At 49.9% G+C, this 13,828-nt stretch overlaps 1 protein-coding gene across 1 annotated transcript; it reads right to left on the reverse strand.

Annotated features, from left to right (window-relative positions):
• Positions 1-1,551: 1,551 nt before the first annotated feature.
• On the reverse strand, positions 1,552-13,443 carry FGF16 (fibroblast growth factor 16). Its single transcript, XM_054839449.1, has 3 exons — positions 12,939-13,443; positions 6,353-6,456; positions 1,552-2,070 (listed from the first exon to the last, which is right to left on the reverse strand). Exons 1-3 carry the CDS (start codon positions 13,441-13,443, stop codon positions 1,825-1,827), a joined length of 855 nt encoding a protein of 284 aa, XP_054695424.1. The 3' UTR covers positions 1,552-1,824.
• Positions 13,444-13,828: the final 385 nt, after the last annotated feature.

Here is a 13,828-nt window from a genome sequence, read left to right on the forward strand (position 1 = left end):
TATTTCAAAGACAGGATTAAATTCCTTCGTGTCTGGATCAGTCAAGGTAAAGCTCCTGTAATCTCCCCGTCGCGATCCGCAGCCCGTCATCGTCTGGTGGCTGCTGCTCCCGGCGCGGGAGCGGTTGGGACAGCGAAGGGATGGGACAGGGAGGTGGCAGAGGCGGGGGGAGACGGCCGGGAGCAGAGCTGGGCACTGGGGCTGCGCTCCGTTAGCAGCCCAGCTCCTGAAGAAGCCGGCGTGGATTGTCCCTGGGTCAGTGAAATCCTTCTGGGAATTCATGGACTGAAGCTGAAGGAGCCGAGATTTTACCTCGGCTGCTTTGCAAGGGGGAGGCTGAGAAACAATGGTGTGAAAAATGCAATGGGGATAAGGAAACCCCGACTCACGGCCACTACATCTGCGTGTGTACGTATTTTTGCACGCTACGGAGAACCACATTTCACAGCAAGTTCTCACCCATGCTGCAAAGTGCCTGTACAACAACGTGCTCCTGCTCCCACCATGTGCTAAAACGATGGGTCCATCCCAACGCTCAGCAGATGCTCCAGATGTTTCTCCACTTGATTTTCAACAGGATAATTAATCCACAGCGGCTGCGTCGCGTGCTGAAGCATCTCGGATGCCGTCATCTCCCACCGAGAGCTGCGCCGGCGCTTCCCAGGCTCGTGGGGCCGCAGAGGCGAGGGACAGCCCGAGGACGCCGACCGTGCCGGCGAGGTTCCTCCCTTCGCACCGCCGGCAATGCCACCCGCCGGCTACCAAAGCCGAGCCGTGGCCGGTGCCTGGCGTGGCCCGAGGACCTGGGTTTGCAGTTCTTGGAAATCACGGTTCATTAGACACCACACTTCAGTCGGGTCATGCTTCCAAGATCCATTTCAGATCTAACTTGATTGCATTCCTCGTACAAGAGTTTGGGGTTTAGGTAATTTATCCGTACCATACCAAGCATTTTTAGAGGCGGTCTTAATATTCATGTTATGGGGAAACGTTGGGTTAATTGGTAAAGAGCACCAAAAAAAAGGGCTAGCAAGAAATCTACAATATAAAGACAATTTTATTGCCGATAAGCTCTTAAAACTCATTTTTTTTTCCTGTTTCAGTAGGACCTTATTCTTCCTGATGAAAATCCGGTCATAGCATCTCTCATTAAAAATAAAATTATTTTGAAATAAATAAATATATAAAATAAATATCATATACATTTTATAAATAGTTTTGTCCTTATGCACAGTATCCATGCTTACATCTGAATAATGTTCCTCGCCCCATTCCCACCCCAACAGCAGGAAAAAAACCCCCACGCATCAGGACCAGTCCACGTAGCATCAGCCATGTAGCAAACTCCTGGGCTGCTGAAGCAGGGTACCGCTCGAAAGGCTTTTTCTTAGCAGGTAACCACCCCGAGCTCAGCAGCAGCATCTGCAGCAGTTCTGTGGTCTTTCATTTTCTTTCCTTCTCTTCATTTTTAGTTTATTTTTCGTGCCCCCTCCCACCCGGTGATCAGGTTTGCTCGCCCGCTTGTTCCTTTAAGCAACCGTAACATTGAATATTCGGCCTCTCTTGTAGCAACCGGGTAAAGAAAGTGAATGAAAACGGAAGATTATATGTAGGGTTCCCTCCCTTCCCCTACCCCAGCCCCATAAATAACCCAGGTTCAATATACGCTTGAAACGAGGAGGAACAGCAGTGTCTGAATTCAACGTAAGTGCTTTCCTATGTCATCTACGCTTACAGGAATGATGGAATGACTATTAATATAGTGCTCTGGGAAAAAGCTGGGGAGCCCAAGTATGTACACTGACGGGGCAGCTGCAGGAAACATCACCTGTAGTGGAAGAGGTCTCTGTACATCGCAGGTATTTTGGCAGGGTCCACAGGCCTGGGTAAAAAATGAGTGAATTTCTGATGTCTCTTAGTCCTGTACCCCTCCCGGGGGGAGCCGTCCTTGTTCAGAGCCACGTAGTAATGCCTCTCCGAGTCGGGATGCTTGTAGAGGGTCGAGGCGTACGTGTTGTACCAGTTCTCTTCAAACTGCTCTCGGAAAACGCACTCCCGTGTGAGCTTCTTCTGCGTTGGGGCAGAGGTGGGAGGGGAAGAAAAAGACATGTGTGTCAAAAATTGAAAAAAAATAAAAAAAATCTTTTCCTCCCTCCTTCACTTTATTTTCCTATAATTTCCCCAGCTACCTTCTCCTGGCTCCCCTGAGGATGGGGACTGCGCTGCCGGGGATGTTTCCCCTGGGTGAGAGCTGGAAATAGGCACAAGCCCTACAAGCCAGGACCCAAAGAGCTCTGGAGGAGGAAGGAGACAAGAGGAGGAGGAGAAGGTGGGTGTGCATTTTGCAAAGGTGCCCCATGAAAAAAAAAAAACCCAAACCCAAACCCAAAACAGGGCCACAGTGGAACTGTAAACCCGACGGCCGGGTCTCTGCGCTCGGGGTGTGAGTTTTGAGCTCGCTGGGGTGGCCGTGGCCTGTGCAGAGGGCTGCTCGCCCGCCGCCACGTCCCCCCCGCAGCAGCCCCCAGGTAGGTGAGAGGCAACCCCGGGAGGAGAAGCGGGCAGCACGTCTGAAGGGTTTAAACAGCAGCGAGCACCGCTTTGAAAGTTCAAGGCACCTAACAGTATACACTACGATGCGAATGAAAGCATTCCTCAGGCCTTTCATCTTCTGAAGCGCCAGATAGCTGTGATGTGAGGCCATAACAAGACCCGGGGAGGTCTGGACGGGGAGCGGCGCTCCGGGGATGTCTAACCCCAGGGAGGATTTATGGCGGCGATAGGTGATGCGATGAGCGTGTGCCAGCCCACGGCCGGTGCATCCCACGCCGGGCCGGGAGGACGTATGGCACCGGTGTCACCGCGGCCGCGACCGGCCGTTCTCTTCAACCCTTACAAACTCCTGCAGCCGTTCGACGATGGCTTTTCAGCTCATGCCCATCGCTCCTTCCCTCTCCCTCCCGTCTCCCCTGTGCCAGCTACGGGGACGTGCCCCTCCGCAGCCAGGAGCGGGGCTGTCCCCTGCCCCACGAGGACACGGGTGGCTTTGCCAGCGCCGCCGCGCTGCGTCGCAGAGGGCCCCGCCATCCCGTCCCATCCCGGGGGGGCGTTGCGGGGGGGACGTGGGAGTCCTTTCAGATGAAAGGCAGTCTGCAAACGTAGGATGCTATAATAGTACAAACACCGTACCTACACCGTAAACTATTTGGGTAGGGATGTGGCTTATCTACGGCATACAGAGTGCTAAGTAAATGTTATTGCCTGCAGTAGATGTTTTGTAATACGATCCAGGAGCTCACCTGCGCTCAGAACCTGTTTTGAATGTTTTGCTGCTAATTAAATAAACCCCGAGGTGAGCTGTGAGCCCTCCAAAAGCCTGCGCCACAGCCCTTGCCATCTGAGACCTGGGGAACTGGGAACCGCGGCTTTCTCTTCCCAGATCCGTCAATAAATAAACTTTTTTTTCCTTCTTCCCTTTTTTTTTTTTTTCCCTTCCCCTAGGATGCCATCCACTCAGAATACATTGGAAACTGCTGACCGGCTGAACTCGTGCGCTGCTGCTTTGCCCCAGTTTACTTGCTCTTCGCTGGGCTGTTTGGAGGTACAGTGTTGGGGTAAAAAGTTTGGAGAGCCCGGGGTGACTCTGCAAGGTGCCATTTATTTCTTTCCAAGCCCCGGGACGTCCCCATGGAGCCCGACACCGTACAAGCAGTGTGCAAGGTGCTGCCTGCGACTTTTGCTGCTCTAAGCATCAGCTGTGTTTCTGGAATCGGTGGGAAGCTCAGCAGAAACGTTGGCGTGAGGTTAAGAGGGCCAGGCTCTGCCTGTCCCGAGGGGACTCCCCGTGTCGCTGCGGGGATGGCTGGCTCTGGCTGTATCGACACACAGATCAAAATTGGCACAGAGGGAAATGATAAACTTTTGCTGAAAATTTAAAAATACCGCTGTACTGTAATCTCCTCAAATACCATTGTAATGCTAATGCTGTTGTTAGGCGCCGTTTTATGGACCTTTAATTAAGAATACTGTAGTGGCTTTCCATTTCGAAAAGCCATCATTGTACAACCCACGTATCCCCAGGGTTATTTGGGGACCTGGCTCGTGACTTTTGCACAGTTCGGATCAGCGGTTTGCCTGCGTCCCCGTAGTCCGGCCAGTGCGTTGTCTGACAAAATGCAACGACAGGGAGAAAACGCCCGTGATTACGTCTTCAGGTCAGTTCTGTTTCCAGAGGAAGCGTTGTAAAATGTTATCCTATTTTTGTTTCTGTGTCGTAACATGAACACAGGCCCTGGAATTTAATTAACCCATCACGAAAGTGTTGATTTATAATCGGGTTTGGAAGCACAGAAGGGAATATGCAGGCTTGTGTCCGCCTTTTTAGCAGGCAAAAGTAAAAGCTGCAAGTCCAGGAGCTGCTGAGCAGCCTCGGGGTCTGACGGGAGGCTCCAGCCCTTCTTTCTGACACGTGCTTTAAGATTTTTTCTTGTGTTTTACAGAATCCTGGTGATTTTACTTTTTATCTGTCTTGCATGTTTGTAATTTAACTGCTGTCTCCGCTTTTAACTTTTGTTCAGGGTAGATGTTATTACAGAAATGAGGTGGAACAAGAAGTTATTGGTGCATGCTAGTCTTTGATTGTCTCATGTAAACATCAGTAACTGCATCTCGAATAGCGAAAGGGGCTGTGGCACTTTCAGATGGGAATGGGAGAAGAAAAGATGATGGAAACGTGGGGTTTACTGTTATTGTTTGCTAAGGAAAGGTTCTCTGAAGGCTTCTCTATATGCAGAGTACATGAGTTGTTTAAATTTCTACACTATGAGATCGATCTGATTTGGTTAGAGGAAGTATATGCCTTTCGCTTTGGTTTAAAACGGGTTTATTTTATTTCATTTTAAATTTACTGTGATCCATCCTTAAAAATCAGTATCCTCACACAGGGTAGTGCTGTGATCTAGAAAGAGGCATTTAAAAATTCACACACCGGTGATGGGTTGAAGTAAAGGCAATGGGGCATCTGAAGAAAAAGCATCAATGAAGTGCAGCAGCTACAGAAAAGAAAACTTAAAAATGGCTACCTAAAATGTGATTAACTTTTCAAGAGAGAAGTGATTTTTCTAGCTAACTAGAAATAACTATTTTATATGGAGTTGAGTTAAATAATTAGGAATTGAGTTAAATTAACCTGCAGGAAGCACCTCTGCCCAGTTGTTAACACCTGACGTTTTGACTTCAAGTCTTAATGCTTAATTAAATAGAAAGAGGCAGAGGAGAGCTTGGCTCTCTTCGGGTTGATGGAGACTTTGCCAAAGCTGCACCCCTTCCCCGCAGTCCCGGCTAAGCTTTGCAGAAGTGTTAGCTCTGCGTTGTGTTTTGTCCAGCAAAAACCTGACGCGCTCTTTTTTTTTGGGGCTGGCTCATCAGAACTCCTGCCCATGTTCAGAGTGGTTTACAGGGTGGTGCAGGTTCAGGAACGTCGGGCAGAAAAGCAGCGACGTGGACCCGAGCTGGTCCCGGCTGCGGCAGCGCAACTCCAAGGGCATGGCCCAAACCAAGGGAGCAAACAACAAACTCACAAGTTGCCACTAGAAACCTGAGCCTGGATTGGAAACAGGGTGTCTTCTGCTTTCTCTGTCCTACAGCAGCACAGGATGAGGCAGAATCTGCTCTAGGTGATGACAGGAAGAGTTTATAGGCATTCAGGAGTTTGTGTGGAGTGAAAAACTAACAAGGAGTTTACACATGGTCTTTGGCGAAGCACAGCAAATTGTAGTCTGAGAAGGGCACTTCTAGAAAATTATGAGCAACCCTCCTAAACTCCTAGAAGGAGTTGTAGAGAATGTTATAATAAAATAACACTCAGACCACAACTTCAGCTTCCGTTAGTTAGAGAGCCATAATATAAACATAAGATGTGCAGATAGGTGCAGATCCTGACCACGTGGAGAATAAAACTGATGTGTTAGCCAATGAAAACACACAAGCGGCCGCTGGTTTTATGCTAAAATTTCCCCTGCCTTTAGCTGACCGTTGCCGCACCGTTTCTGAAAGGCAAAAGCTTGATAAACCCCCCCCAGCTCCCCAGGCACTGCCCCAAGCGGTATCCACGAGCTGGGCACCACCATGGGCTCCCACCGCACGAGCGTATCCTCCCTCCGCAACCCTGTTTCGTATATATATCATTTATGTTATAACAACAGCGTCATCACGGGTAGGATGGAGGTATGCGGCAGACCAAGGACTTCGGAGGCGTGTGACAGACACAGCTCGTGACACCGATGAGGCCCCGCAGCCTGTACTGCTGTGTGCGTTACACAGCGGTGTGATCAGCACAAAACCTTAAACTTACCGACCCATACAGCTCGCCTCTCTCATTCATGCCGAGGTAGAGTCCTGAGTCCACCCCACGGATGCTCACCAGCCCCACTGCCAGGCTAATAAACTCCAAAATTCCTAAAACAGAAAAGAAGTCCAAATCATACAGAGAATAAAACCAACACCAGGCTCCAGTGACGAACGCGAACCAGCCTTTCCCAGCCTTCGCAGAGCTTCCTACAGACCCTGTTTTCCTTATTTATAACACAGTTCTTAAATTTATAGTCCCACATGTGTGCAATCTTCCGATTTCCACTCTAGGCTTCTCCCCAGCATTGCAAATTTGACTTGCCCAAGAGGAATTACCTTTGCTAATGAGAAAAAAGTTTGCTAGGTTTTGTTGGTTTAGATTTTGGGGTTTTTTTTCCTAATTATCACCAAGAAGACAGATGTAGAAACTTGTGGCTGGCCCACTAGAAATTGCAGAAGGCTGTTACCATGCTGGGTTTTATTCTTCACCAAAAGAGAGTGATTTTTGTCACCGTGGGGCTTCTGGTTTGAGGTGATAGGCCCACGTGTTTTAAAGTGATGAGTTCAATAAAAATAAGTAAAAAGCACTAGAAGAAAGAGATGTCTGTGAGGGCCATCTTCATCCTGGCGCTCCAGTGGGGTGCTTGCTGCCCCCAAACGTATATACAAGCCGCAGGGATAAAATCCAACTTCAAATATACGCAGGCAGAAATGCACCTTCCTCTGCAGCCTTTGGAGCCGGGGAGCTGCCGGTCCTTCCTCCGTCACCCCTGTTACTGCCAGAAACCCCCTCCTGCCCCACGTGTCCCGCTGCCTGCCCCGGCCTCGTGCCAGCCCCTTCTTGGTCCAGCAACATCTGTCCTACCCATCCCCAGCCCTGCGAGAGCAACCGATTTACCCGTGGGCTTCAGCCTACACCGATGGTGTCAGATAGTTTAAATAACGAGGGGCAGCCTCATTTCCTCTGGCAAAGAAATTAGCGGGGTCTGCCACGCTGCCTGCTGCACCCCCGCTGCCAGTTTAAGGGGGACGGCAGCTGTTTTGATGGAGGAAAGACTTGTTGTAGGAGAACCCTTCATGAAGCACTTACTTAAAAACAAACAGCCCCCAGGTAGGTGCGTTTTTAACTGGTTTGAACAAAGCCAACATCACAAGTGGTGGAGACCTTCAGACTTCACAGGAAAACCTCCTGAAGGCATCAGTGGGACTGCGTGAGACTCTGGATATCACCCGCTCCCTAGCTGGAGGTCATGGGCAGTCTTTGCCTGTGTCCAGTGCTGAATTAATTAGCTGGGAGGTAGCAGCAGAGGAAGGATGAGGGTTTTCACCATCCCATCTAATGACTGGACAACACGACTCCAGTGACAGGAGGACAAAGTTGCTCTAACCTTTAGCGTGGCTCCAGGTCTCTTAATATAGCTCCCAAAGTGTCCAGTCCTGAGCAATTGCCGCTCTGATCAGGTTACGTCCCAGAGCTCCTCTTAAAAGTACGCCTCGAGTCTAAAATCGCCGCCTAACGAGCGGCCACCTGAGCCAGCTGACTCCAGGCAGTCACAGCTCCCGCTCACCCCTCAGCTTCGGGCACGTGTCTTCTGCTCGGCCAGGCGTGGATGCGATAACTTTCAGCCGATAACTGCATCACCGCCTAAATATAGGACAGACCAGACGGCGATGGACGCCTCTGTCTCCCTTCGCTCGCCACAGCCTCATCAGTCAGATGCTGGCAGCTAAGCTGGGTGCAAGAATTAGTCTTCCTACCTTATATCACAATTTTTCTCCTCCTTTTGCCCTGCCTACTCCAGGGTTTGTGCATCGCATCCAGGCCTCTCTGCGGCCAGCGGGTGCTGGGGGGGCAGATGAAACACGGACTTGAGCGCTGCAATTCCTTGAGCTAAATAAGGAAGCAAATGAGAGAAAACATGCCTTATGGACCAGTGCGGACATTTTCCAGGCTGAAATATGCCCAGCTACACGCCCCGGCCTGGGGACACATACTGCCTTCAAAAACGCCGGGAGCAGGCAGCGCAGGCAGGGAAGGCAGCCTTCCCACGCCAGGCAGGCAAACCAGGACCCTGGCTCAGCTCTGCTCTGCTCGCTCCCCGGTAGTTATTGTGGTTTATTTTCACAGACGGGGAGGGAAGGGGTGCAGGATGAGGGGCGGTCGTCTGCCTCCGCTACCCACCGGTTCTGCCACATGGAGGGAGTTACTGAATGCTGCGTGCGCCTGTTTTCCCATCTGCAGGACAGAAATGATGACAGCCACTGTTTGAAAAGATGGGAGTGAAGGAAGAGTAACAACAACTAGAGAGAGCGTAAAAAGTAATACAGGGGAAAGGAGTACAGGGATACCCAGAATGGGGGAGTCTTTCCCAGGCTGGGGACAAGCGGATGTTCAAGTGAGAAATATCTAATAACTAGAGAGCAGCAAATCGACCTTCCTATAGGTACAAACACCATCCTCAGCACCAGCATGTTGTTTTTTTTTTTTTTAAATTGTCTTCTGTCACCCCTGGGAAGCAGGAAAATGCAGGTCCCATTTAGAAACCGAGGGATGTCTGAGGCAGGGAAACCGGGAGCTTTTCTTGAGTATACCCATCAGCACGCTCTGTACGTGGCACGTGAACCCAGGTCTCCAAAGACCTGGTGAGGAGCAACCCAGGAGCAGCATTAGCATCTTCCCTCTCTGAGCGGGTGGGGGAGACACCCCTCATCTGGTGCAGGTTGGGTAAATATTTGCTGGTTTTGCAAACAAAATTTCTTCAAGGTGCGCCTGTAACAATCTCTTCTGACAACATCCCTTGCAATATTCCCCTTTTCTGATCTTTAAGTGGCACTTAGAGATGTGCACAGAAGACGACTATGTTGAAACAGCATTAAGAACGTAACTTAAACCCACAAAAGTCAGGAGACAGAGTGAAGGCTGAAAAAATGTGGGCGGATATCCATCCTGTCCTTAACTCACTCCAATTGCTAGACAAAATTGCAGCTTCGTACATCTGATCTCCAGCAGCACAGGGAGCGGCCACTGGGGCCAGCTCAAGAATTTTCTTTCCAATGGTAGCGGTGTGTTTTTGTGGTAGAACATGCTTTTAAAAATTTATTTTATTTTTATTTTTTCTTTCCCCCAGGACTTGCCTCTTTTTTTTTTTTTCCTTGCCTTGATTATTCCTTGTTTGTTCCTTGAGCCTTTCTAGATAATATTCGGAGAGATTTGATTAAGACTCCGACGGGATTCATTTACCACCAAAGCACTGAATAATCTCCCGAGCTTTGCTGTGGCCGGACCCGCACGCTCTCGCCTTACTATAAACCATCCCTCAAAGAACAATTCAGCTCCTTGCACCTGTCTCTTCTTACATGACTATATTCAGGAGCAGGGGTACAGAAACATCAGATGTTGTATTAATGGCTACAAACCCTAAAGCTTCAGCTAAAAACCCTCAACAACTGTTCAGCAACAGGTGCACGATGGTCTGAATGTCAAAATCTACAGCAAAACTTTCTCTGGAGGTTTCATCAGCTTCTCTAGGAGACTGTGTTACAGATCCATGAGCAGGTTCGTACCCGAGAAGAGCTTCATTTGCTGCCTTTATTAGTCTGCAGCACAAACTCAAGGCCTTTTGCTCTCCTCGCTTGCAGTTAAGAGTAGCACCGTTGGTGTCACTTGTTTAACGCTGCTGTAAAACAGACGAGGCAGAAAAGGAGCGATTCCTCCTGGCAGGGATTTTCCTGGCAAATTTATCTCTGGTTCATTCTCAGAAGGATTCTCAGAGGGGCGCTAATGTCAGTCCAAACCCACGCCGGATTTTGACTGTTCTTTATTTCTTTGTACAGGAAGGTTCTTAGCAGATGCAGTGAGAACAGATACACTTCTGAAAACACTTTATTCTTTCGGGGATGACTTAGGTGGAGCTGCCAGTTCAGAGAGTGAATTTGGGCGCTTCTGTAGTGTGAGAACAAGCTTTCTTCCAACAATCCTGGAGGGCTTCACCAAATTTTGTGTTAAGCCTCCTCTAGGAGAAATAAGCTGCACCCCATTGTTCTTGCATGAATCTGTATTTTTACAAGTATAAAATATCACATTCCAGGAGACAGGTGTGGTTTAGGAACACTCCAGTCCTCGACAGATGAGAGGGAATAGTTACTGTGATTGCTCAGGCAGTGCGGGTAGACGATGCTGCTACCTCCCCATGTCCTACGGGCACATCCCCGGAAAGCTGCGATACAAAAGAATCCCTCCCTCAGCCCCCGCCGTTAGGAGTCTGGTACTCTGTTCCGCATCACCAGAGCTTTGGCTCTTTATTTCCTTCTCTGGAAGACTTGGATGTCTTGCACATGTGGTAACTTTTGGGATGGCTACGCACGGGAGGGTGCAGATACTGTCTGTCTTCTCCTGAACCCCTTCCAGTATTAAGAGATAGGGATGCAAAGTCCGGTTCTGCCCTACATCCCATCTGGATACGTGCCTCTGCTGCAGAGCACATTAATTCGATATCAGGGAGCACCTTCCAGCCACGTGGGCTGGATCCACCATACTGGATTTCTAAGTATTTCCCCAGATGCCCCTAGATTTAAGGCTGCTTTAAACTGCTACCCCGAAACCCTCATCTAGCTCTCTATCCCTCACCACAGTTTTGTAGTTCCCCAGAACTGCTCAGGCTGCCTATTTCTGTAACGAGTTACTGCTTTCTGACTGCTGCATGCAAAATTTAGGAATGCATTGATACATGACATCCTAATACGAACCATACCAGTAACATTGGAATTTAAATATTCATGGCTACTGAATGCAGATGGTGAACGCTGTGTGCCAATACGTTATTGCTTTGAGTCTCTGCTGAAGGGAGGTTTAGTCCAACTTTATCTGAACACGAGGATTCCAGTCTAATCCTTTGGGGCTTTGTCTTGCAATTACAACAAATAACTATTTATTTTACACTGCCTCTGGGAAAACCCTGAAGCAGAAAACTATAATATTTTATATCTGAAGTCTGGTCTAGTTTACGTAGCTGGATGCTGACTGGTAAAACACTTAGGGAATGCCAATGTTTCAATTTATTGAAGGCACTGTGTGACTTAAGCTTAAGCGTGCAAAATTCATGAAAAGTTTTAGCCTGTTTAGCGCATTTTTCCAAAGTTTGTTTGGAAATACACTTATTTTACTCAATCCTTATAAAAAAATGGAACTGAGACAAATGTTGCCATTGGAAACTGACTGTTTACTTATATAAAGATAAGCAAAAAGAACTGATAGAAATACTACGTGGCAGATTGAACTAAAACCAAACAGATGCAATGGGTTTGCTTTCAGTTTCTTTTAATGTGGAAACCCATCACGTCTTGCAGCATGAAAGGTTAAAAGATGTGTGTCTTTCAGGAGGTAATTAAAGAACACTTGCCCCACAAGCCTATTAGTACCTGACTCTGACCCACGGGTTACGACTTTCGTGTTGATTTAGGCCGGGACATGCTACGCACACACCTGGTGTTTATGGAAAGCGCACTACAGAGATAAGTTTCTCCAATTGTTCCAAAAAACCTGCCTTACACCACCAACAATAGCAGCAGCGTTCCTGAAGCATCAGAAAGGACCAACTGCAAACAAGTAAAGGCAAAAAGAAGAATTCCTTTCACCGAGGAGTTAAATCACTTGAAAACTATAAAAAGTCTTGCGAGCGCTTCTTGCAACCTGTTGACAACATAGCTGAGATCACTGGCATGGGACTTGTTGATAGCTTACACAGACACCTGCACTAGATGCTGAAGTAGCGGGAATTTTTCTTAGCTCTGCTCAAACTTACTGTTACTTCTTCGCCTGTGGCTTGGGATGCATTTTTTGAAGATTACATATAGTCTCATTAGAGATCCCTGCTCTTGTGTGACACTGATACAGGCGCTGCAGCCTTCTAGCTGTATCCCGGGCAGCAAGGTAAATCCACGGTGCTCTGCCTATTGTTCCATCTTCTCCTTTCTTTCTGGGGTTCCCTAAGCGGTTTTCCCCCCTTCCGCTTCCCCTTTCCCTTCCAACAACCTCCCCAAACCGAGCTTCTGACACCCTTCCAGCCAACTGATCCCTGCCTGCTTTGGGGAGACGCTCTCCTAATGAAATTCATGCAAGTAAAAGAAATCAGCTCACAAATAGCTGCGGAGGCCAAAAAAAGGAAGGAAAAAACCCAAACCCAACACAAACCCAAAAGCTAGGAATTTCTTTTTCCAACGTGGTCTCTCTTTTGCTTCCCTCACCGCTAACTTCAGAGGCACAGCTAGAACTGGTCAACCCCACACCTTTTTTTTTTTTTAAATTTAATTTTTTTACTCCTTCCCCCCCCCAAGGCATGTTTTTGTGCACCTGCAGAAGGGCTGAGCACCAGGAGAGTAGGAAATTGGAAATAAAAACTCCCGCATTGCTGGGGAGTGAGCACATTTGTTTAGGAGTCTAATTATATCCGTCCCGGGATGATTTATATTAGCGGGGTAATTAGTTCTGTACGCGGGGCACCTGCTCCCGGCCCGGCCGGGCACCCACCCAGCCACGGCGGAGCGGCCCGACCCGGCTCGGCCTGGCCGCCGCCCCCCGCAGCGCCCCTTACCGAAGCGGCTGTGGTCCTGCCGGGTGCCGTGCACCGTGCCGTTGGGGAAGATCTCCAGGTGGAAGCCGGTGCGGCAGTAGAGCTGCCGCCGCCGCAGGATGCCCTTGAGGTGAGCGAAGTCGGTGGGGGAACCCCGCTGCAGCCGCCCCTCGATCTGCCCCAGGCGCTCGTTGAGGAAGCCGGGGGAGTCGGCGAGGGGCAGCCCGCCGCCCAGCGCGGGGGGGAAGCCGTGCAGGTCGGGGTCCAGCGCGCCCAGGAAGCCGCCCACTTCGGCCATGGGGCCGCGGCCCGCGGGCGGGCGCGGCGAGGAGCGGAGCGGCCCCTCAGAGCGAGAGCTGCGGCCGCCCGGCCCCACGCTGCCGGCCCCGGCCCGGCCCCGCGCTCCCCGCGCCTCCCATAGCTGGATGTGTCCCGCGGTCGGATGCAAACTGCACTTTATATACGTACACACTCCCCTTACATTGACATATTGGATATTTAAATGCAAGCCACACCTCACTGGCATCCCCTTTGGCTATTGCTTTTTTTTTTTCTTTCCCCTTCTCTGATCCATTTGGCTTTTTTTTTTTTTTTGAAAGGAAAAAAAAAAAGAAGCCAGCTTCACTCCCTCTTTTATTATGAAAAAAAATGGCAGGAAAAAGCTACACATCGCAGTGAGGCATAACAGCTCTTGGCAGGTCCCCGCGAAGCCGCCGATGAAATCATGGAGCCCCCGCACGCACCCGGGGATGCAGCGCGGCGCTGCCGGCCCTCACCGCTCCCGCCCTGACTACCCCGCGCCGCCGACAGCCTCCGGCCCGCTCCCGGCCCTCCTTGGCGGGCGTCCCCCCCCCCCGCAGCCGCGTCGCCCCCAGACTCAGCACGGAGGCGGCGGGTCTGGCCGGGTCTGT

Source organism: Grus americana, chromosome 12, assembly GCF_028858705.1.
Source record: "Grus americana isolate bGruAme1 chromosome 12, bGruAme1.mat, whole genome shotgun sequence".
In the NCBI taxonomy this organism is placed as follows: Eukaryota; Metazoa; Chordata; class Aves; order Gruiformes; family Gruidae; genus Grus; species Grus americana.

What these genes read in the sequence shown, in the direction of transcription:
- FGF16 (XM_054839449.1), bottom strand. Translation starts at nt 13,443, where the DNA reads ATGCCAGTGAGGTGTGGCTTGCATTTAAATATCCAATATGTCAATGTA. An exon ending in GCAGGACCACAGCCGCTTCG is followed by an intron (nt 6,457 to 12,938) that starts GTAAGGGGCGCT and finishes TTTCTGTTTTAG; the next exon opens with GAATTTTGGAGTTTATTAGC. An exon ending in GAGGCGAGCTGTATGGGTCG is followed by an intron (nt 2,071 to 6,352) that starts GTAAGTTTAAGG and finishes GCCCCAACGCAG; the next exon opens with AAGAAGCTCACACGGGAGTG.